At 34.3% G+C, this 22,559-nt stretch overlaps 1 protein-coding gene across 1 annotated transcript in view; it reads right to left on the reverse strand.

The window, feature by feature from the left end:
• Window positions 1-22,559, reverse strand: part of VEGFC (vascular endothelial growth factor C) — a 127,507-nt gene that overhangs the window by 36,845 nt on the left and 68,103 nt on the right. Inside the window, exons 2-3 of the mRNA XM_031009899.3 lie at window positions 9,238-9,451; window positions 7,484-7,674 (exon numbers count right to left, since the gene is read on the reverse strand). Coding sequence (XP_030865759.3) covers window positions 7,484-7,674; window positions 9,238-9,451 — 405 coding nt within the window. The remainder of the gene's footprint in view (window positions 1-7,483; window positions 7,675-9,237; window positions 9,452-22,559) is intronic.

Below are 22,559 nucleotides of genomic sequence, written 5' to 3' on the forward strand. Positions count from 1 at the left end.
AACAAGCAGACACAATCTTTGTTTTCATGGAGTCTAGAACCTATGGAATAAGACTGGGCGCAGTGGCTCACACCTGTAATCCCAGCACTTTGGGAGGCAGAGGTGGGAGGATCACCTGAGGTCAGGAGTTTCTAGACCAGCCTGGCTAACATGGTGAAACCCCATCTCTACTACAAATACAAAAAATTAGCCAAGTGTGGTGGTGCACACCTGCAATCCCAGCTACTTGGGAGGCTGAGGCAAGATAATCACTTGAACCCAGGAGGCAGAGGTCACAGTGAGCTGAGTTCCTGCCACTGCACTCCCACCTGGGCAACAAGAGTGAGACTCCATCTAAAAACATAAAAAAATAAAAATAAATAAAAAAAAAAACCTAGGGAATGAAACAAAGATAAAACAATCTGACAGATAAGGTAATGATGCTAAGATACAGCAACAATGGATGCTGTGGAAGCACACAACAGAATGTCCTGGAAGTCACATTTATGTTTAGGCCTAAGAATGAGTAGAAATTAACTAGATACATCGAGATACGGGATCATGTGTAGGGAGATGTTTCAAACACAGAGTACAGCATTGCAATACTGGAGGTGACAGATACTGACATAATCCAAGAAGTGAAAAGAATTTGGGTCTTAGTGGTAAGTAGTGTTTGTGGGGAAAAGCATTGACATTTGAGGCTGGACATTTAGGTAGCATCCAGATCATTGAGGGCCCAGGAAATTATGTTTAAGGGATTTTGTCTGAAAGAAGAGTTCCATTCAAAACACTAACAACTTAGAACATTTGTACCAATCAATCTGACCAGATGCTGGCCTAAGCAACCCAATTAGAAAAGATAAGCTTATCACCACACTAGTTGAATGCTGGCTCCATCCCAATAAGGCAATGTTATCAAGGAGTTTTTAGCAGTATCTGACTTAGCATTAAGAAAAGAAAAAAAATCACTGCTAAACAGTGGCAAATAGATTGGAGGAAAGGAAGAATGGAGGTAGGAGACCAGTTATTAGGCTTGTCCAGGAGGAATGGTCTAGGTAAGGGGTAAATGTGACCTAGATCAGAGTGGGATTAGCAGCATGGAGACACTGGATGGGTCCTAGAGATGTTTGCAAGGTAGATTGAATAGCAATTAGTTTTGGTGAAAGGAAGAATAACTTGGCTTGACCGACTGGCTGAATGATGATGTCATTTACTAAGACAGAGAACACTGGAAACTAAGAATAGGATTCACTTACCTGCTTATTTGTGCAAGGTGGTAGGGAATAGGTTCTAACTGTTAAGTGAGACAGACTGACCTGTCTGAGGGACAGCCAAGTCACAAGGTTGAGTGGACAGTATAGAAATCAGGAAAGAAGCCTGAATTGGAGGGAAAGGTTTGGGAAAAGTAAAAAAAAGTAGATGAGAAAATACAAGGAGAGTTACAGTCTGCAGAGAAGGTGTCTTAGGTCAGAATTCTCAGGAGAAATACCATATTTTTGATGAACTACAAATTTTTAATTCTCAAAATCTTCAAATCTTTAAAAAATTAAAATGACAAAATAAAAACTAATGCTATACAAATTTTAAAATATGACTGCATTACAGATCAGAATGTATAAATATTGTGATTATTGTAAATATATAGCCCACCAATAGGATAGAAAAAAAATTAAAAAAAATAAACCAATAACAAAAAAGCAGACAAACTTCAGAAACTTCATGGGCAAGTCCTGATTTTTCACACAAGCAAATGATTGGGAAGAAGTTGACAAAACTCATATCAACATTGTAAATCTATTATAAAAGTAAGCCTAAATTCTGCAAAGTTGGGAGGTGACAGAGATGAAATACAGCAAGAAAAGATTCCATGTGATCCGAAGTAGACGATTTTCTTATAGCAAATATCTGATGTTTAAGTACTAAGTAGACTGGGCAAAATTATTTCACCTATATGCAGCTTACACTTAGCACTAAATGCTCATCTTACCCCTGGCCCCTTGTAATTTCTTTCTTTTTTTTTTTTTTTTTTTTTTTTTTTGAGGCAGGGTCTGGCTCTGTCACCCAGGCTGGAGTGCAGTGCTGCGATCTTTACTCACTGCAGCCTCCGCCTTCCAGGCTCCAGCAATCCTCCCACCTCAGCTACCTCCCGCGTAGCTGGGACCACAGGTGCACAACACCATGCCTGGCTAATTTTTATACTTTTTTGGGGAGACAGGGTTTCACTATGTTGCCCAGGCTGGTCTCCAATTCCTAAGCTCAAGAGATCTGCCTGTCTTGGCATCCCAAAGTGCTGGGATTACAGGTGTAAGCCACCGCGCCCAGCCAAGCCTTGCAATTTCTAAAGGGTAAACCCCTCCAACACCTCCCTCTTGATAGAACAATTTTTATGCTACTGAGCATACACACCTACCCTTGAATAAATGCTTTCACTCCAATACCCACTGGGTGAATGTGACACCTAATTAGACCAATGCAGAAAATGAATATGCAATGGTCACAGAAAAAACTCAAATGGTTAATAGACGACTAAATTTATTTACTTTGCTTACTAACAATGTACTGATTTTCTGTTTTCCAAGTTTAGATTTTACCTAAGGTATGCTTAGGTATCTATTTGGCCCATATGTAAAGTACGCATTTATTTGGTCGACCAATAGTAAGAAAAATATAATGTTGGCTTTTGCTCATATTAACTAATGAATGAGAGAATAAAGAAGAATTTTCTTCCTTATCTGTAAGAGAAACAGATATCTATATCTCATCTAGATATCTAGATATATAGATGAGATATAGATATCTCATCTGGATATCTAGATATAGATATATATAGATATCTGTTTCTTTTACAGATACATATATGTATATCTGTATATACATATATGTATATGTATATATAAACTTTATATATGTATATATATACATATATACATATGTATATATGTATATATATACATATATACATATGTATATATGTATATATATACATATATACATATGTATATATGTATATATATAAAGTTTATATATATACGTATATATAAAGTTTATATATATACGTATATATAAAGTTTATATATATACGTATATATATAAAGTTTATATATATATGTATATATATAAACTTTTAATTTAGGTTTGGGGGTCCATGTGCAGGTTTGTTACATACGTAAACTTTTATTTTAGGTTTGGGGGTGCATGTGCAGGTTTGTGACATAGGTAAACTTTTATTTTAGGTTTCGGGTTTTATTTTACGTTTGGGGGTTCATGTGCAGGTTTGTGGGTCCATGTGCAGGTTTGTGACATAGATAAACTTTTATTTTAGGTTTGGGGTTTTATTTTAGGTTTGGGGGTCCATGTGCAGGTTTGTGACATAGATAAAGTTTTATTTTAGGTTTGGGGTTTTATTTTAGGTTTGGGGGTCCATGTGCAGGTTTGTGACATAGATAAAGTTTTATTTTAGGTTTGGGGTTTTATTTTAGGTTTGGGGGTCCATGTGCAGGTTTGTTACATAGGTAAACTTTTATTTTAGGTTTGGGGGTACATGTGCAGGTTTGTGACATAAGTAAACTTTTATTTTAGGTTTGGGGGTGCATGTGCAGGTTTGTTACATAGGTAAACTTTTATTTTAGGTTTGGGGGTACATGTGCAGGTTTGTGACATAAGTAAACTTTTATTTTAGGTTTGGGGGTGCATGTGCAGGTTTGTGACATAGGTAAACTCATGTCATGGGGGTTGTTGCACAGATTATTTCATCACCCAGGAATTAAGGCCAGTACCCAATAGTTACCTTTTCTGTTCCTCTCCAGAAACAGATATTTTTTAAAAGATCAAGCTAAATTGATAGCATAAACGTTTGTTTAGCAAAAAGACCCATTATTTGAAAATTCCACAAGTGTGTTAATCAGCTATTTTATTATTAATAATCTTCAAGGCAGCAGTTTTAAAGCCTGGTTTAAAGGGAAAAGGCTAGGGGTCAGGGAACAAACTCCCTAAAACTGTGGGGGAAAATGCTGTGGATGTGTCTATATTTTCATTTGTTCTCATGAAAGGGTCCACAGTTTTTATGTGATACTAAAAGAGATTTGTGCACTGATTCTGTGGTAGGCACTGGGATTAGTGAACGGATCTGTTTTTGCCTTTGTGGAGGAGGGAGACATTAATCAAGTAACAATGACTACATAACTATAAACTATGTGATTATAGGCTGTAATAAATACTATTTTAAAAATATGGGAAACTATAAAGCATTTACTACAAATATTGGGTCTAATCCAAATAGGTCAGAAAGTCTTGCCTGAGGCCTTGCCGAAGCCACTTGACACCCAAATTAAGATCTGAAGAGCTAGCACCTCAGGAAAGAGGAGACAGGAAGGCCAGGTTAACCTAAAGGTGTGTGTGCAAGGGCCCAGGAGCAGAGGAAACACGATGATGCCCAGGAATTGGAGAAAGTCTAGAGCACTGGAAGCACAAGATCAAGAATCGTTACATTAGATGATGCTGAACGGGGGCTATGGGGCAGAGATTGCAGGTTGTGATAAAGATGTGCTCTTGAAAATCCTGCATGTTCTCATTTATGTGGGAGCTAAACGAGTGGATCTCATGGAGGTAGAGAGAAGAATACTGATTATCAGAGGCTGGGAAGGGCAAGGGTAGGGAGGATGGAGAGAGGATGGTTGAGGGGTACAAAAGCACAGTTAAATAGAAGGAGTAAGTTTTAATATTCAATAGTACATCAGGGAAATTGCAGTGAATAGCGATATATTGCATATTTTTTAAAAAGCTGCAAGAGAAGTACTGTATTGTTCCCAATAGAAAGAAACGATAAATGTTTGAGATGATGGATATCTCAATTACCCTGATTTGATCATTACACATTTTGTACAGGTATCAACATATCACACATGACCCCAAAATATGTACAACTATGATATATCAATAAATATAACCTTTAAAAAAGATTTTTGTCTTATTTTACAAGCAATGGGAAATCACTGAAAGGCCTTTATGCTGGAGACTGACATCAGCTCTGTGGGGTTTTTTTGTTTTTGAAACAGGGTCATGCTCTGTCACCTAGGCTGGGAGTGCAGTGGTGCAATCCTAGCACACTGCAGCCCTGAACTCCTGGGCTCCAGCGATCCTCCTGCCTCTGCCTCCTCAGCAGCTGAGACCACAGGCGTGAGCCACCATGCCTAGCCATAGATTTGGATCTATGTTTTTAAAAAATATGCTTGAAAGTAATTTATAGAAAAGATTATGAAGCAAGGAAATGGAAGGAAGAAGAGCAGAGAGAAGGTTATCCCATTAGTTGGAAACAGTATCCGAAGTACCTTGGTTTACTATTTGATTTAAATCAAATACCATATTAGGAATATAATCTAGAATACATCATATTGCTTAACTGAATTATTTTAAAATATAAATCGTTAACGGCATTCCAAAAATTGTATATTTCAATTCCTAAATCATCCATATTTATTTTCTCTAACTTTAAAAGGAAATGACATATTTCTCAAGAGACTCAGTATACCAAAATTCCTCTTAAGAGGTTTGGCTTGAAGATAAAAACAACATTTTAATTATTAATATGTTTTAAAAATAAATATTACCTTTCAAAGAATATCTGCTTGGCCTAAGTATTTCTATTTAATTTATTTTAAAGTATACAGTTCTAAAATTTAGAGGATTTTAAAGAATCCTGTTTGATTTCAGGGTTACGATAAAATACATAATACCAATAAAACCTGTTAAAGTAGTATTAATTTATTTAGAATAGTAAATACAAAACTATAATGTCTTATTGTTTATTGTTGTTTGATAAAGATTCAGGGAGGATAAATGAACTAAGGATAACTTTTGCTATGCCCAATAGTATAATTATATGTTAGTCTATTAAAAATATTAGAATTTTGGCCACCACTGAAATATTGTCATGTTCCTACAACTGTACATTTTTCTGGTAAAGTTTCTAAATGCAGGACTATGTTTAGAGTCACATTGTGTTCCTTGAGAACACATGTTGGAACGACCCCTACATTATTTTGCTGTGCTTTTAGGAAATAATCAGAATGAATCGCATCTGGCTAAGCTTAACTAACTATGATACTAAAAGAAATGATAGAAGGCCCCAAAGCATCACCTTTTAATTTTTTTTTAACCTTTAGAGTTGAGGCAGAGGCAAGCTGAATAGAAAATTTAGCTTTATAATTTATTTTTTGTTTCTTCTTGCAAGTCTTAATCTAAAATGGCTTGTTTCTTTATCAAGTGGGTGAGCAATATAAAGAAACTCAATTTTTGAAAAGAAAGCAATTAATTTGGGTTGTATAATAAGACAATGTCTCCAAACTCAGAGGCCAAATGTTCATAACAGTAAAAATTTTGGAAATATTCAGCTAGCTGAAAAAATGTAGTTCACGGAATTGAGATAGTAATCTTAACTCTGATTTCTATTAATACTATATTGAAATAAGAGTAGGTTTTATTACTGAAACCATGTAGATCAGCTAAAGTTTGCATAAAATTAAAATGTGAATTTTCTGTCATACCACATCATACAAATCAAATCTAACACCACATCTTTCAATTTCATTTTTCATTCTCCAGGTCAAAGAACAGTTCTGAATTTAGCCAGATTTACGTGTGTGAGTCTAACTCCAAAAATAGCTTAGAAAGGTCATTAGGACAACCACAGTTTTGTCTTTCGGGAGAAGTTTGCTTTAGTCCAGCCCACAGGACTGGATTTCTCCAAACATTTCTGTTCAGAGGCCAGAGGTGCACACAATTTCAAACAATACTTTCATGGTTATCGCCAGCACATGCACGTGTTCCACAGCCAGCCTCCTCTACCACGTAAGACCCACAAAGCGGGTTTATGTGTCTGGTCTGAAAATCCCTGATCCAAAGCCAACCTTAAGAGATATTTCCTGGTTATCAGAAGCTTACCATTTAATGAGATAAACTTCCCAGTTTATTCAAAACATCTGAGATTTAGTGTCAGAGTTATTTCCTTTGCTTTCGACAGGAAGACAATAAATTTCTTCAGTGAGATGGCCTATTTCAATACTATACCACTGTTTCACAGAACACACGCATTTAATTTTACACTTTGAATACTGTTTGCACTGTTATCTCCACCATCTGAAAACTTACCCATTTAAAAGTATTTTATTGCCAAATGAACATGTTTATTCTTGAAGATCAACACACACATACACACGTACATGTACACACATACATATGTATATTTATTGTTTTCTGCATGAGGCTTTGACTCCACTATATGAAGAGTTTGCAAAGTAATAAAGCATCAATTACTTTCTTTGTGACACTGTGTTGTCAAAAACACAAAACACTGAAAAACTGACTTCATTCCCCTAAAGAAAATATAAGAGACCCTGAGTTGAACCAAGTTAGTTTAAAGCAACCAGAAGTTTAAACACATCATCCCCAAAGTTAAAGCTTCTGATTGAGGGGGCTTTCGCAGGTAGCAGGAATGGGCAATACCCACCGTCTTGCTGAGGTAGCTCGTGCTGGTGTTCATGCACTGCAGCCCCTCACTGTTGCAGCAACCCCCACATCTGTAGACGGACACACATGGAGGTTTAAAGAAGGTGTTTGTCGCGACTCCAAACTCCTTCCCCACATCTATACACACCTCCCGTGGCATGCATTGAGTCTTTCTCCACTCATTATCAATACCTGTCAAGTCGTAGGGAAATCGGTAAGTTTTATGGAAACCACCAAGATAAAAAAAGCCCACAGCAGCTGCAAATCACTCACATTCATTTCAGATTTTAACAGTTAAGTTCAATATATAACTAAAGAGACAGCTGATGGGATCCTAAATTGACATGTGAATGAGAATGATATAACATTGAAAAGACAAGCTAAGGATATTTCTTAAACTCATTTCTATAGCTAGGCAATAAGCAAAATTAGCATTATGCTTTATTAAAAGTACACCAATATCCCACAACACTAATGTTTGGTTTTTCTTTCTTAAGAAACTGGTAATTTAATATATGAATGTTTATAAGATGTGCAGAGAGAGTCCTGTTCATTCTCTATAGCATGGGCCGTTTTTGTGCTCTCAATGCAAATATAAATATAATTTTATTTTTCTTTAAAACTCAGTTGCATGAGAGAAGACAGCTATGGTTTTAGATTCAAGTCAAACATCCTTTTCAGGTGGACTATTTGGCAACCTTGAGTAATGTCGTGGCCACAGCTACGTGAAATGCAAGGCTGTTTTTCACCAACTGGGACTCATTCTGAACTTTCTTCAGCAAAGTCAATGTTTCCTATCCCTTTTAACTCTCCTCTGGAATTTTGTTTCTGATGAGTTAGTAGCTTACCTATAATACTGTTGACTTTTTAAATTCTGCATTACAAATAATGTACTTCCTAAGTATACTAGTTTATTTATCCCATATTTCCCCTAAAATAGAATTTTTGGAAAAGGACATAAACTATTGGTTATACAACCATGAAGCCATTTTGTTTGCCTCTGTTCTCAAAATACTTTCCAGTATCAAACTTTCATAGCGATTAAGAGCTACCAACTGAAGGCAAATATGTTTTTAAATTACTCCACCACTTTTTAATTTTTTTAATAGAGATGAGGTCTTGCTGTGTTGTTCAGGCTGGTCTCTGACTCTGGCTTCAAGCAATCCTCCCACTTTGGCCTCCCAAAGGTCTCGGATTACAGACACGAAACTCTGTGCCCAGTCATACCCCACCAATTGATGCTATGACATTTTATGCAACATAATCATTTTCTGTGAAGCTTTATGCTAGATACCTCATCAGCTTAAGTCCCGCTCTGAGCCAGTTATCTGTGAAGCAGCAAGGCAACAAGTGACATCTGAAAAGGTGATTTCAAATGAAGCATTTCTCAATACAAATCAGATAGGAAATTAAGGTATAATTATTTGATAAGATAAAGAATGTTTAAGTTATTAAACAGATATAGTATGTAAAATATAGCCATCTGTTTTAAAAATTTTCCAATGGCTATCACCTGAAAAAATAAATGTGTGTTGTTTATGCATGGACCTATCTATCCTCTATTTTATGAAGTCATCTTAATACTCAAAGTGAAATCATAAAATGTTGTATCTTGAAGTAATTCTTTATTTCCTATTTGCTTTCCGCCCTAAAGGTGTATTTGGTGATACAAACACTGAAATTAAAGAACCAGGCTGGCAACTTCTACTGGTTTGATATATAAGGCTTACTATACATTTTATTTCCCATACTTACTTTTCAAGATCTCTGTATTATAATGTGCTGCAGCAAATTTTATAGTCTCTTCTGTCCTTGAGTTGAGGTTGGCCTGTTCTCTGTTATGTTGCCAGCCTCCTTTCCTTAGCTGACACTTGTACATTTTCCAATATTCTGGGTAGAGTACAGTCATGAGTTCATCTACACTGGACACAGACCGTAACTGCTCCTCCAGATCTTTGCTTGCATAAGCCTGTCAAAGAAAAATGCAAGATCAATGACTTACCAGCTTAAGGGATTTAGAAACAAATGCACTATAAAACGGTTAGGTTTAATAGTATCTATGCTCCGTTCCCTAACTCAAATATTATTAATTACTCCTAAATTACTTCATTTCCCTTGGTAAAATTATGTTTGTATTTTAATTTGTATGAACCAAAACAATTAAAAATACATATTTTGTTGTTAGGAAAAATTTTTGTGATATAATTTTAAAATAATTTTAAGGTTGCTTATTTATTTTATTCACAGCTCTTTCAAATAATTGGTCAATTTGTATGTTTGAAAATTTATTCATTTGTATCACTCTACTAAACAGATAAAATTACACTGAAATCCACCCTAATGCTTTGCTTTATTTTTAGTTACCAGCAACAATACAATATGCTTAAGCAGGATGCTTGAGAGTAGGAATTTTACTTTCATGGGAGCTATTTTAGAACAAATAATCATATGAAGAAAGGAATTTCAACAACATTGTCACAGTAAGATTTATATTTTGGCAGAATCTCTCAATATTTAAAAGAAAATTTTATCATCAAGATTAATACCACCTTCATAGAAATGAAATAGTTCAGAGAACACTAAATCTTATTGACGGCTAACTGCATATATAAGTATACTCATTTAAGTAGAACATTCCAAATTATATTTTAGTAGTTACCATATCTAAGAAATAAATACAATTTTTTTCTAATTATGCTTTAGAATTAGGAAAAAGGAAACTTGTATAGGTTTATCTATCTGCCAAGTAAAATACAACATCAATTGTTTATTTTATATTGTCATGATTATCCCAGCTTTTAAATATATAAATACGTAAGTAAATACTTTGGACACTGGTTCTCAAAGTTTAGTGGGAATAAGAGTCAATGAACTAACTGTCAGAAATGCAGGTAACTGTCCCCCACCTCTCCATGGTTTCTTGGGTGGATCAAGAACCTACATTTTAACAAATTATAGTTTTTCCTGTCTAATTTTTGAGCACAAAATGAACATATTTGCCTTAAAATTGAAATCTTATATAATCTGAAAAGTATTTTTCACTTCTATTTTTAATAATCCGTTATTCTATGTAAGTGATTTTTGCACCATGTATTGAGAAACATAATCTAATCTCATTTTTTAATTTCATTATAACAGAGCCTCCTAAAAATAAAAGTCAATGATTAATATGAAATGTGTTGTTCCCTATTAGATAATGAAGTTGGCTGTGAATGTTGAGTTTACCCTTTCACTACCATTTATGGTATGATTTGAGTATATCACTCAATCTCTGTAGGTCTATGTTAGAAAAATATTTATATTATTCCATTACTTTCTGAAGTATATGGGATGATTCCTGATACACCATACAGCCATAGAAAATCTACTGAATATGGGAAGGGTGGAGGTGGAGAGGAGATCTTAGTTTAAATGAAAGTTACAAAACATCCTCTCACAGTTTCCCAATTAGATGTTTATAAAATATTTGTCAAAAAAATCTCACTTATGACACAAAATTCAAAACTAAAAAGTGTTTCAGAATCTCAAAAGGTTACTACTGAAGGGAAAATTTATAAAAGTGATTATAAAAATAACAATATGTGAGGTGATGGATATGTTAACATGATTATGATAATCATTTCACAATGTACATGTACAGCAAAATATCGCACCACATACCTTAAACATATACCATTTTTATTTGTCAGTCACACCTCAATAATGTTGGGAAAAAAACAGTGTACAGGTGTATTTGTGGTCACTGTCACCTGCAGTAAAATGTGACAGATCAGTTTTTGTTTGTCTCTGCTTGTTGAATAGCCCTAGAAGAAAAGGAGCAATAGGGACCTGTGTGTGATTGGAAGGTTCCTGGAACTCTCCGCTACAAGTCAGCTGGGATTCAAGACAGGTTGTGACCTAGACTGATCACATCAATTTCCAGAACAGGCCTGCGTGTTCAGCCTAGCAAGAGGAGCTGCAATACAACATCCTTACACAATATAATAACAGATATTCACCAAACTGTTAAGAAAGTGATGATGGTAGACAGAGACTTTCAATTAAGTATTATTTGAAGTTTTAAGACAAACAAATTAGTACTGTAAAACTTCGAAATGAGAAATAACTATAACAATATTTATATTTATTAAAAAAACACTGTTCCTCAATAGATCAGCTGGAGAAAAACATAAGCATAACATTCACAATAGAGAAAATGCAATATTAAAAAATGAAAAAAGTAGAAAAGCTATTATATTTATACTCTTAGGCTGAAAAAGGCCTTTTTAAAGTGAATATAAAATAAAATGAAAATGTTTGTATGGCAGAAAACACTGCAAACAAATTAAAAGACAAGTACGAAATTATTTGCAATATACATAATGGATAAAAATGGACTAATATTCTTAAAATACTGCATGAATACTGGTGCTTCAATAGCAAGATGGACAAAGAAGTTGAACTGAATATTAACGAAGAAGAAATATAAATAATACATATTGTATGATGGAAAAGTGAAAGAAACTATAATTCTTTTCAATCCTGGTGGGAGTATAAATTTGAACATCTATTCAAGGAAAATGTGGTACTGCAGGTTGAAAGCCTCTAATACATGCTCCATTTAGATAGCCAATTCACTGCGGAATAAAATTTCCTATCCAAAAGAAGTGATATAATTCTGTCAGGTGTATGTACAAATTCACTGTGCAGCTGTCTGTATAATAGTGAATATATAAAGCAATCTAGCAGACCGGGCACAGTGGCTCATGCCTGTAATCCCAACACTTTGGGAGGCCAAGGCAGGCAGATCAGGAAATCAGGAGTTCGAGACCAGCGTGGCCAATGCAGTGAAACCCCATCTCTACTTAAAATACAAAAATTAGCTGGGCATGGGAGTGTGCGCCTGTAATCCCAGCTACTCAGGAGGCTGAGGCAGGAGAATTGCTTGAACCTGGGAGGCAGAGGTTGTGATGAGCTGAGATCACAGCACTGCGCTCCAGCCTGGGAAATAGAGTGAGACTCCCATCTCAAAAAAATAAAAATAAAAATAAAAATAAAGCAACCTATATACACAATAATAAAGAGTTGATGAGATAATTTATAGTAAAAACAGAAATTAGCACAGAAAGGAACGTAATAAAACTATAAGATGTTGATATAGAAGTATAACTTAGATATGCAAAGAGGTTCATGATATAGTCTATGACAAAGTAGGATACACAATTTATATACTACATACACACACAGAAGGATCATATATACATTTAAAACATAATCTTTTCACAAAATAAAATTTATATATAGATTGCATATGTGTGCAAGTAGTGTTAAGAGTAAAAGATATGCAACATAAAAAAATAGTTATCTTCTCTGAATTACAGGATTAAGGTAATCATGCTCTTTATACATTTCTGTATTTTAAATTTTAAATGATGAACATATGTAACTTTCTATAACCAAAACAAAAGGTTTAAAATAGTCATACCTGAGCATTTTGGGAGGCCATATTATTAGCTCCCATTTTACCCTTTCATTTACTTCACTACTCTTATTTCTGCATAGAGCATGCCTTTATATATTATTTAATTTATACTAATCATTGGCAAAAGTAGTCTATGGCAGATAAATGAAATAAAAATGGCTTGAAGATTGAGCAATTAATTCGCTTTTTCTCACTAGACTGTAATTATTATACTGGTGTGGAAGGAAAAGAAACTTTAGTATCAAAAGACCCAGAAATACCTAATGTAAATGATGAGTTGATGGGCGTAGTAAAGCAGCATGGCACATGTATATCTATGTAACAAACCTCCACGTTGTGCACATGTACCCCAGAACTTAAAGTATAAAAAAAAACCATATTTCTATCTTTGCTACAGATCATATTTAATTAAGATTAGACTTCTCTGTTTCAACTTCATTTTACTCTGTAAAATGGGAATAACAATATCTTTCTCACCGAGCTTTTGTGGTGATCCAAATAGACATTGGATATACAAGTATAATATGACTCTTGTAGCTACAGTGGAATTGTCATTATAACATCCTTAGAGAACAAAAGCACAGTACAGAGATTATCAGATGAATTGAAATTTTTACACCATTATTCTACCTCAGTACTGTCCAAGTTCTGGGGCAGTATTTCTTCAGATCTGTCTTCAGCATTTTCACTCTAAATGACTGGTAACCTAGGAAGTGAGCATTGTCACCTAACTGATAGGGTTGTTTAGTGAATATCTCAGTGGATAGTGACAGGACTGTTTACCACCTAACCATTGGCACGTTCACATTCACATTCTAGTTTGGAAGAATCTGAAGAGGTCCCAGTAAACTAGAATGAGTTCTGAGCCATAGACATACCAAAATCTTTCAAATGGAAGTGTTATGCATATGAAAGTCAAGTTCCTATCTTTCAAATGGAAGTGTTATGCATATGAAAGTCAAGTTCCTTCCTAATGCTTTCTTGAGCCTTATGTACACCAATGTTTTCTAGAACATTGAGGTCATTTGTCTGAATATTAATATATTCCTTTACCTTTCAAAGGATTTGGTGCAGTTTAAAATAGAAAGTGCCTTACAAATGGATACTAAACTGTAATAAAAACTTCAACCAATGTAAAAGTTAATCTAATTTTGCGTTCCAACTTGGATGGATCAGTTAGGAGGTACTAGTAACTACTAGTAATCGTCAGCATTTATGCATTAGCAAACAGCAACCTACATGATATTCCGTGGAGGAGTCTGAGATGCTATGGAAGCCAAAGCTGAGTGTGCAATGACAATGTCAGGGAGCTACAGAGAATCAGGAGTCATTCCTTTCCTTGATTATTCATATGCCTAAAAGGCATTCCCTTCTGACTTAACAGAAGGATGATACAAGATATCTCTTTCTGGGAGAAATTACAAGATGACAAAGAGTTTTGGGGCTTCTCCTGCACTCTATAACTCTCTTTGGTTATGAAGAGTCATAACGTGAGGTGAGCACGTAGGGGAGAATTGACAACTTTATGTTTTACACAGATAATAATTGTTTTTTGTAAAAAAATAATTTTTCTCTTGCTTCTCTACTTTGACTAGGGGTTGTGCAGATGCCCATTAGGGAGAAGGCACAAGTGCATACAAGTTGTTCTACTTGTAATATACCAGAGAGTCAGTAATAAGTGGGAAGCAGAAGAGGCATCTAAGATTAATACCATTCATGGTTCTTCAGATCTTTTGGTCATTTATTTATTTAATTAATTATTTATTTATTTATTTTTGAGACATGGTCTTGCTCTGTCGCCCAGGCTGGAGTGCAATGGCACGATCTCGGCTCACTGCAAGCTCCGCCTCCCGGGTTCATGCCATCCTTCTACCTCAGCCTCCTGAGTGGCTGGGACTGCAGGCGCCCACCACCACGCCCGGCTAATTTTTTGTATTTTTTAGTAGAGACGGGGTTTCACCGTGTTGGCCAGGATGGTCTCGATCTCCTGACCTTGTGATCCTCCCACCTTGGCCTCCCAAAGTGCTCGGATTACAGGCGTGAGCCACTGCACCCGGCCTGGTCATTATTTAATTGGGTTAATATTGAGTTGTAAGGACACAATCCTTTTATCAGATAGATAATTTGCAAATACTTTCTTTCACTGTGTGGCTCATCTTTTCACTTTACAATGTCATTTGAAGTGTATAAATTTTTAATTTTGATAAAGTCCAATTCATCCAAAAAATAAATAAAATAAAATCTATAAAAATCTTTTAAAAATCTATAAAACCAATGCCAACAGTCTCTTCAAATAACTCTCTTAAGTTAATGATGATGTCATATATAAATGTGACACATTTAATAATTTTATGAAGCTGAAAATCACGTGGAAATGCACAGACTTGAATTATGAAAAATGTTCTTTTACCTAGTAGCATATACTCATCAAATAACAATAATCAGAATTGAAATAATAGGCAAGAATAGATCAAAAGAAACATCTGATCACAATATAAGCCGAGTATCCTTATCCAAAATGCTTGGGATTAAAAGTGTTTTGGATTTTGGATTTGTTTGTTTGTTTTTGAAATAGTTGTATGTTACTGGTTGAGCAACCCTAATCCAAAAATCCAAAATCCAAAATGCTTCAATGAGCATTTCCTTTGAAAGTCAAGTTAACACTCAAAGAGTTTCATACTTTGGAGCACTTTGGATTTTGGAGTTTTGGAATAGGGAATCCTCAAACTGTACCGTATTTTCATGAAGTAGCCACAAAGGGTCACAGGCAAGTCTGGTTACTTGTCCAATATATCTGTATTTTGGTGGAGAGAGGAAAAAAATAACCTAATATTCAAACTGGAAAACAAGGAATGTTTATAAATTTTAACCGTCCATATATCTTTAAAAGTTTATGAATTTTTTAACTGTCCATATACTATCTTTAAAAGTCTGACTCAAGTAATACCTCATATTTGAAAAAAATGTACATTACAACAGATAATTTTATAAGGTAAAGCATAAGGAGGATTACTTGCTCAAATGGTCAGATTAATAATGTAAGAAATTTACTAAAATGTTTTAAAAGGAAATATTTATCATGTTATTCATTATACACATCATCTCTGTGTCCTAAGAAAACAAATAGTCAATTGGCATTAAGCTCTCATAAGGTAGTTACCAAAGTCAATAACTGCATACTACCATTAGCTGCTGAGTTATTCTTCCCCTAAAATAGCAAAGAAACTTGCATATTCTCATTCCTTCCTATTTAAAAATGGCAGTTGTATAACAGATTAACTTGTAGGTTCTTTCATTTTCTTCAGCTATCTATGGTGGGCAAATTTGTACATTTTAAAAATACATTCTAATTATTTAAAAATACTTTCTTTTAAGCAAAAATTGGGTATAGTGGCAGAATAAACAAAACTTTGGATTTGAGAAACCTTCCAATACATAGTTATAAAATTCACTTTTAAAATCCCCCTTTGATAGAGAGTCATCAAAATATGGACATTCAAACGTATCCTTCTAAGGAATAGAGATTTATAAATGTTTCACATAACCTCAGCAAACCATTTTACCTAATGTTTCAGCGAAGGTGTGAGAGTCAGGAGTCTTTCACCCTCAGGCTACCCATCATCCATGTCTATACCAACCTGATATGCCACAGATAGGGAACCCTGGAATTAGATATTTAAATTTCAGCTTAATATTGGAAGTTTCTAATTGGAAATTTTAAATTTTAATGTTCAATTGAATTTGTGTCTGAAATGTTCTATCGCAAATGTTGAAAATAATACCATAATAGAGAATAGAATATTTTTATATCTATTAACAGCATAAAATCTTATTTTTTGTCACTTTTTTTAGTTTGTTACCTGTTTTAATTAAACAAAAAACAAAAAAATTATCAAAATCTAAGTAGGCTCTTAGGAAATTTTAAATATTCACTTACTCTCTAACGTAGTACCAAAGTAGACACAGTTACTTCTGTGCAATCAACACACTGGAAAACAAAGTACTTTATACGCACTGATTTCCTGCACTGAAAACTACTTGCTTGACTTTTCTGGAAGGGGATCCTCATTGATTTCACTTTGGCAAATGGCAAAATAACTTCAGAAATATGAATTCAAACCTTTTCCCCTATATGATTGCAAAAACAGTACTATGTAGGTGAAGCCAAAAATAACAAAAAAACAAATGCAATTATTCACTGAATATTAAGGCAATTCCAAGGAACTAAAATTGATTACTTGAATATTCCAATATATAGAACAGTAGAGCAATGGTTCTCAAATCAGGGTTGATTTGCCAATGATAGATCCTCCCCCCACCTTCCAATCACACAGTCCCCTGTTGCTCCTTTTGTTCACTTTTCAGAATCGTGGCACTAGTGAGTAGAGGCCAGGAATGCTGCTAATCATTCTACAAGGCACAGAACATTCCCCTACAAAAAAGGAATTATCCAGGCTAATGTGTCAGTACTGCTGCTATTGGGAAACCCTGCCATTAAGTCAGAGTGGGCCTTGTCAGATGCAATAATTTAGCTGTATAGGTCATTTATTAGCCTCTTAACACATCAGAAAGTTGAAATTTGCTTGAATTTCACCCTGTAAAATCACGTAGAAATGTCAGAATGAGTTAATGAATGAATCTAAAATACCTCTAGCAACTAGACTTAGTAAATGTTCTTAGGGAGACTTATTTATTGACCAGGGTAATATATTATTTTCTTTTTACATAGGCATTTCTTAATAGTGTTCCTTTGTTTCATAAAGAGAAGAGAATGGAGCAGTTCAGACATAATATTCCTAGGTAAGTCAATATAAAACGTTTCAAAATTATTTTCCTTTGCTTGCCTATAATTTCAAAAACAACTTTATATGTTTTCCAGAAAGGTTTACTCATAAAATTCTTTTGAAATTAAAAAGTGTAATGTGTTATTAAAATATTTATGTTTCATAAAATTTCCTTTCTTCTTTGATACTTTAAAAATCGATGTATGTCAATGCTGTCTAGTATTAAATGTAGTATTAATATTAAAGATGCCATTTTGAAAAAAAAACCTAATTAATGAATAAAGAGAACAAATCACGACTATATAGTGTGATGAATTTTTACAAACTAAAAAAATCCCTATAATCATATCTAGATCAAGATACAGAACACTGACCACATCTTAGAAGCTACCTTTATTCTCATTTCTCTTCACAAAGTGTAACCAAGAATTGTTGACTTCTACCAACATAAGTAGTTTTCAGTTTTTCAATTTACATAAGTGAAATCCTTTAGTATATACTCTTCAGTGTTTGAGTATTCTTCTTCTCAACCTTATCGTGTAAAGCAGTTGATTTCCCTGCTGACTGATTTTCCATTACATGAACTACTGCAATTTATTAATCTAGTTTATTCTCTACATGTCTTTTAATGGACATAACATGCATTTTTATCAGTGGAGGGTGTATAAACAGAAATGGAATTGATGCAGAAATCAGGGCAGTGAAGTAAATGAAAGGATAAAATGAGAGCCAATAATATGGCCTCCCAAAATGCTCAGGTATAATTACTTAGAACATTTAGCTTTGGTTATAAAAAGTTACATATAATCATCATTTAAATTTTAAAATACAGAAATGTATAAAGAAGAGCATGATTACCTTAATCCTGTAATTTGGAGAAGATAACTTTTTTGTGTTGCATATCTTTTACTCTTAACACTACATGCACACACATATGCAATCTATATATACATTTTATTTTGTGAAAAGATTATATTTTAAATATAGATGATCTGTGTGTGTATGTAGTATACAAATTGTGTATCCTACTTTGTCATAATCATGAACCTCCTTTCATATCTAAGTTATACATCTGTATCATTATCTTATAGTTGTATTACATTCCTGTCTGTGCTAATTTCTGTTTTTACTATAAATTATCTCAATTCTTTATTATTGTCTGTATAGGTTGCTTTTTATATTCACTATTATAAAGACAGCTGCACAATGAATTCATACATACACCTGACAGAATTATATCACTTCTGTTGGATAGGAAATTTTATTCCAAAGTGAGTCGGCTATCTAAATGGAGCATATATTAAAGGCCTTTCAACTTGCAATACCACATCTTCCTTGAATAGATGTACAAATTTATACTCCCACCAGAATTGAAAAGAATTATAGTTTCCTTCACTTTTACCATCATGCAATATGTAGTATTTATTTATATTTCTTCTTTGTTAATATTCAGTTCAAGTTCTTTGCCCATCTTTCTACTGAAGCACCAGTTTGTTTTTTCATTAGTATATTCATGCAATATTTTAAGAGTATTAGTCCATTTTCACCCATTATGTATATCGCAAATAATTTCCTATTTTATTGTCTTTTAATTTGTTTGCAGTGTTTTCTGCCGTACACATATTTTCATTTTATTTTATATTCACTTTTAAAAAGGCCTTTTTCAGCCTAAGAATATAAATAATAACAACTTTTCTACTGTTTTTTTTTCATTTTTTTATAATGCATTTTCTCTATTGTGAACCACATGACTACATATGTTGTTGGTTCTTTTTCTGGATTTTTGGATTTGTCTCATTGATCCTTTTGTCTGACGTTATGATAAAACCATACTATAACAGCTTTATAATTACCGTTGATATTAAGCATATTATTTGGTGTATACCTGTGATAGCACAAATTTTGATAATATTATTGATACACAAAAATTTTTGCAATTTCATTTTCTTTTTCTATGACTAATTTCAATTATGCTTTTGAAAAGAACCTTGGGGGTACTTGATGGCATTAAATAATATATGTCAAATGCATAGCCTAGTACTGTACACGTTGATACTCAAAGATAGCTATAGTTAGTAATAGATGTAGTAGTGGAAATTACAGTAAACATGTCAGCAGTAATTATATTAATGAATATTCATTAAACTGTGTAATAGGTTCAATTCTCAAAGAATACTTTAATATTTTCACTCACTTAAAACCTATATTCTTTGTGAAATCTAAATTTCCCCAATCAAATGTACACACCACTTAAAATAACACAATGCAGACCCAAAGATACACATCTAACACAATGTCTGACAGAGTTTTGAGTTTTCTAAGAGAAAACAAGCTTTGGAGGACCATACATGTATGGTATAAGATAACGCTAAGAGTATGTGTTTTGGGCAATGATATACTTGTGCTTCAATCTTTCCTTCTCCAGATACTATCTCTACAATCTTTGAGGCTCACTTCCTCATTTGAAATATGAAGACTGCTGAAACAATGAAATGAGCTACTGTGAAATAAGGTATGTAAATAGCCCAGTGCTTGATTATACTAGGCTTCTGTCCCAAGTTCTTCTCAAATTTATTTGTATTTTATTATTTTTTTCTTCCTTTTTTCAGTTAGGCTTGAGCTGAATTTATTATTATTATTCTTTGAGGGAGATGAATTTTTTTTCTTCCTCTAATGTTTCCATTTACAAAGAAACCATTTATTTATTTGCCTGTACATTTTATTTAATTATGTCCCTTTACACAGCAGAGTTAGAAATACGTTTTTCTACCTGCTGCAAGGAGTTATATGAAAGACTAGTATTATGCCAAACATGTGAGCCTTTTCTCAAATAAGTGCAATGTGTTCAGATGCAAGGTAATTCCAAGAAGAAGTCATCAGATTCCTTATTACTCCCCTAAAAGGACATCTTTTTAGGATCTGGAGGCCTGGATTATCAGGATCCATTTAGCCTGTTAGAAAAGGCTGAGTGAAAAGAGAGAGTCAAAAAAGAAAAAGAGGAGTATCAGGGGGGAAATATATCTGGAAAACATAGAGGAAATCAGGAAACAGAATAAAGTTTCAGAAACTGGGACTCATAATGTTTTACTGATTTTCAAAGTGATTATGATATGCCCACTCCTGTGCAAGGTGCTGGGCCAACACAAAAATCAGCAGCTGCCACCATTCCTTGACCTGTCTCATTTTGGCAAAGAATCAGTTGCATCTAGAGTTGAGACATTCCTAAGCCTCTTGTAGTCCAGAGCTCTCAAAGGCATGAACAAGCCTTTTTCTTAAAACAATCACAGCAAATACCATTCCATACATTTAAACACAACGCATTATAGCCAAAAAGAAACAGCCTGTTTCCAGAGTATTTAAGGGTTTGCTGAGAGTGTCTTCAAGGGGTGGAAGGTCAAAGTAAGGGATGTCACAAGAGCTAAAGTAAATGAAAACAGCAAATGAGATTAGAAGCCCACTCATACTTTCCCCTCCAGCTCTGCTGTTGCTATTCCCGAAGTTCATGCTTTAATTACCTTGTTGTAGGAAATTACAAGTGAGTCCAAATTGTTTTCCCTACAGCTGCTTCTCTCCCTCCCCATGCATCCACTACACACCAGCTGATCACTGTTCTTGAAGCATCGCTCTTATCTGATGTTTCCTTCCTCAAAGGTCTCTGCTGGTATCCTATTAACTAATGAATAAAGCTTATATATATTCTGGAAGTCCTAGGAAGTTTTTAAATAAATGTAGTTAGTGATAATAACAACACCCCAAAGCCTATAGTCCCCCATCTATAAAATGTAGATAATAAAACATACTTTGCAAAGCTATTGTGAGTATAAATATGATATTTGTAAAAATCATAAGAAGAAGGCAGGTGTACTAGGAAGCCACTTGAATCTGATAAAATATTTTAAATAAATAGCAAAGTAGGGAAAATATGATTTTAAAATTTTTATTGAATGACTACTATGTGCCAAGGAATGCTACTTGTAAACAAGGTCTCTCCTTTCACAGAGTTTATAAGAGTTTATTTATTTTGAGAGCTAAGAATATTAATTATCAGCTCCTTAGAATTTGTTATTCCCAAGGAATTTGTGAATTTTGAGGCACACCTTCTTTGTGTATTGCAATTAATTCCAGATAAATTTCTTGTTGCTTGCTTACATGCCTTTGGTTCTAAAGAATTCCAGATTAGTTACTAAAGTGGCAGGGCGGGGAATTTGTTGCTATGAAACAATGTTGAGTAAAACAAAGTTGAATTATTTAACCAGAAATACTGTGTCTAAAAACACAAAAATTCAATTTTGCAATTTTACTAGCCCTTGAGCTGTTAAATTTCTCTGTTAAATGGATAACTAAAACCCATTTAAGAATTTATTTCAAAGCAGCGCCGGGCGCGGTGGCTCATGCCTGTAATCCTAACACTTTGGGAGGCTGAGGCAGGCAGATCACCTGAGGTCAGGAGTTCGAGACCAGCCTGGCCAACATGGTGAAACCCCATCTCTACTAATAATACAAAAATGAGCCGAGGCGTGGTGGCGGGTGCATGTACTTTCTCCCTTGTAGTGTACCAGGCATATGGTATTCAGTGAAGAAATAAATGAAAGAAGAGGATTGGTATAGATAATTTCCTTTCATTTTTCGTGTCATGAAGTAACTTTATAAATAATACTTTCCTGGCTGGGCATGGTGGCTCACACCTGTAATCCCAGCACATGGGAGGATAGCATGAGCCCAAGAGTTTGAGACCAGCAAGACCCCATCTCTATAAAAAAAAAAAAAAAAACAAAATTAGACATATTGGTGCACCTCTGTAGTTCTAGCTACTTAGGAGGCTGAGGTGGGAG

This window comes from Gorilla gorilla, chromosome 3, assembly GCF_029281585.2.
Source record: "Gorilla gorilla gorilla isolate KB3781 chromosome 3, NHGRI_mGorGor1-v2.1_pri, whole genome shotgun sequence".
NCBI lineage: Eukaryota > Metazoa > Chordata > Mammalia > Primates > Hominidae > Gorilla > Gorilla gorilla.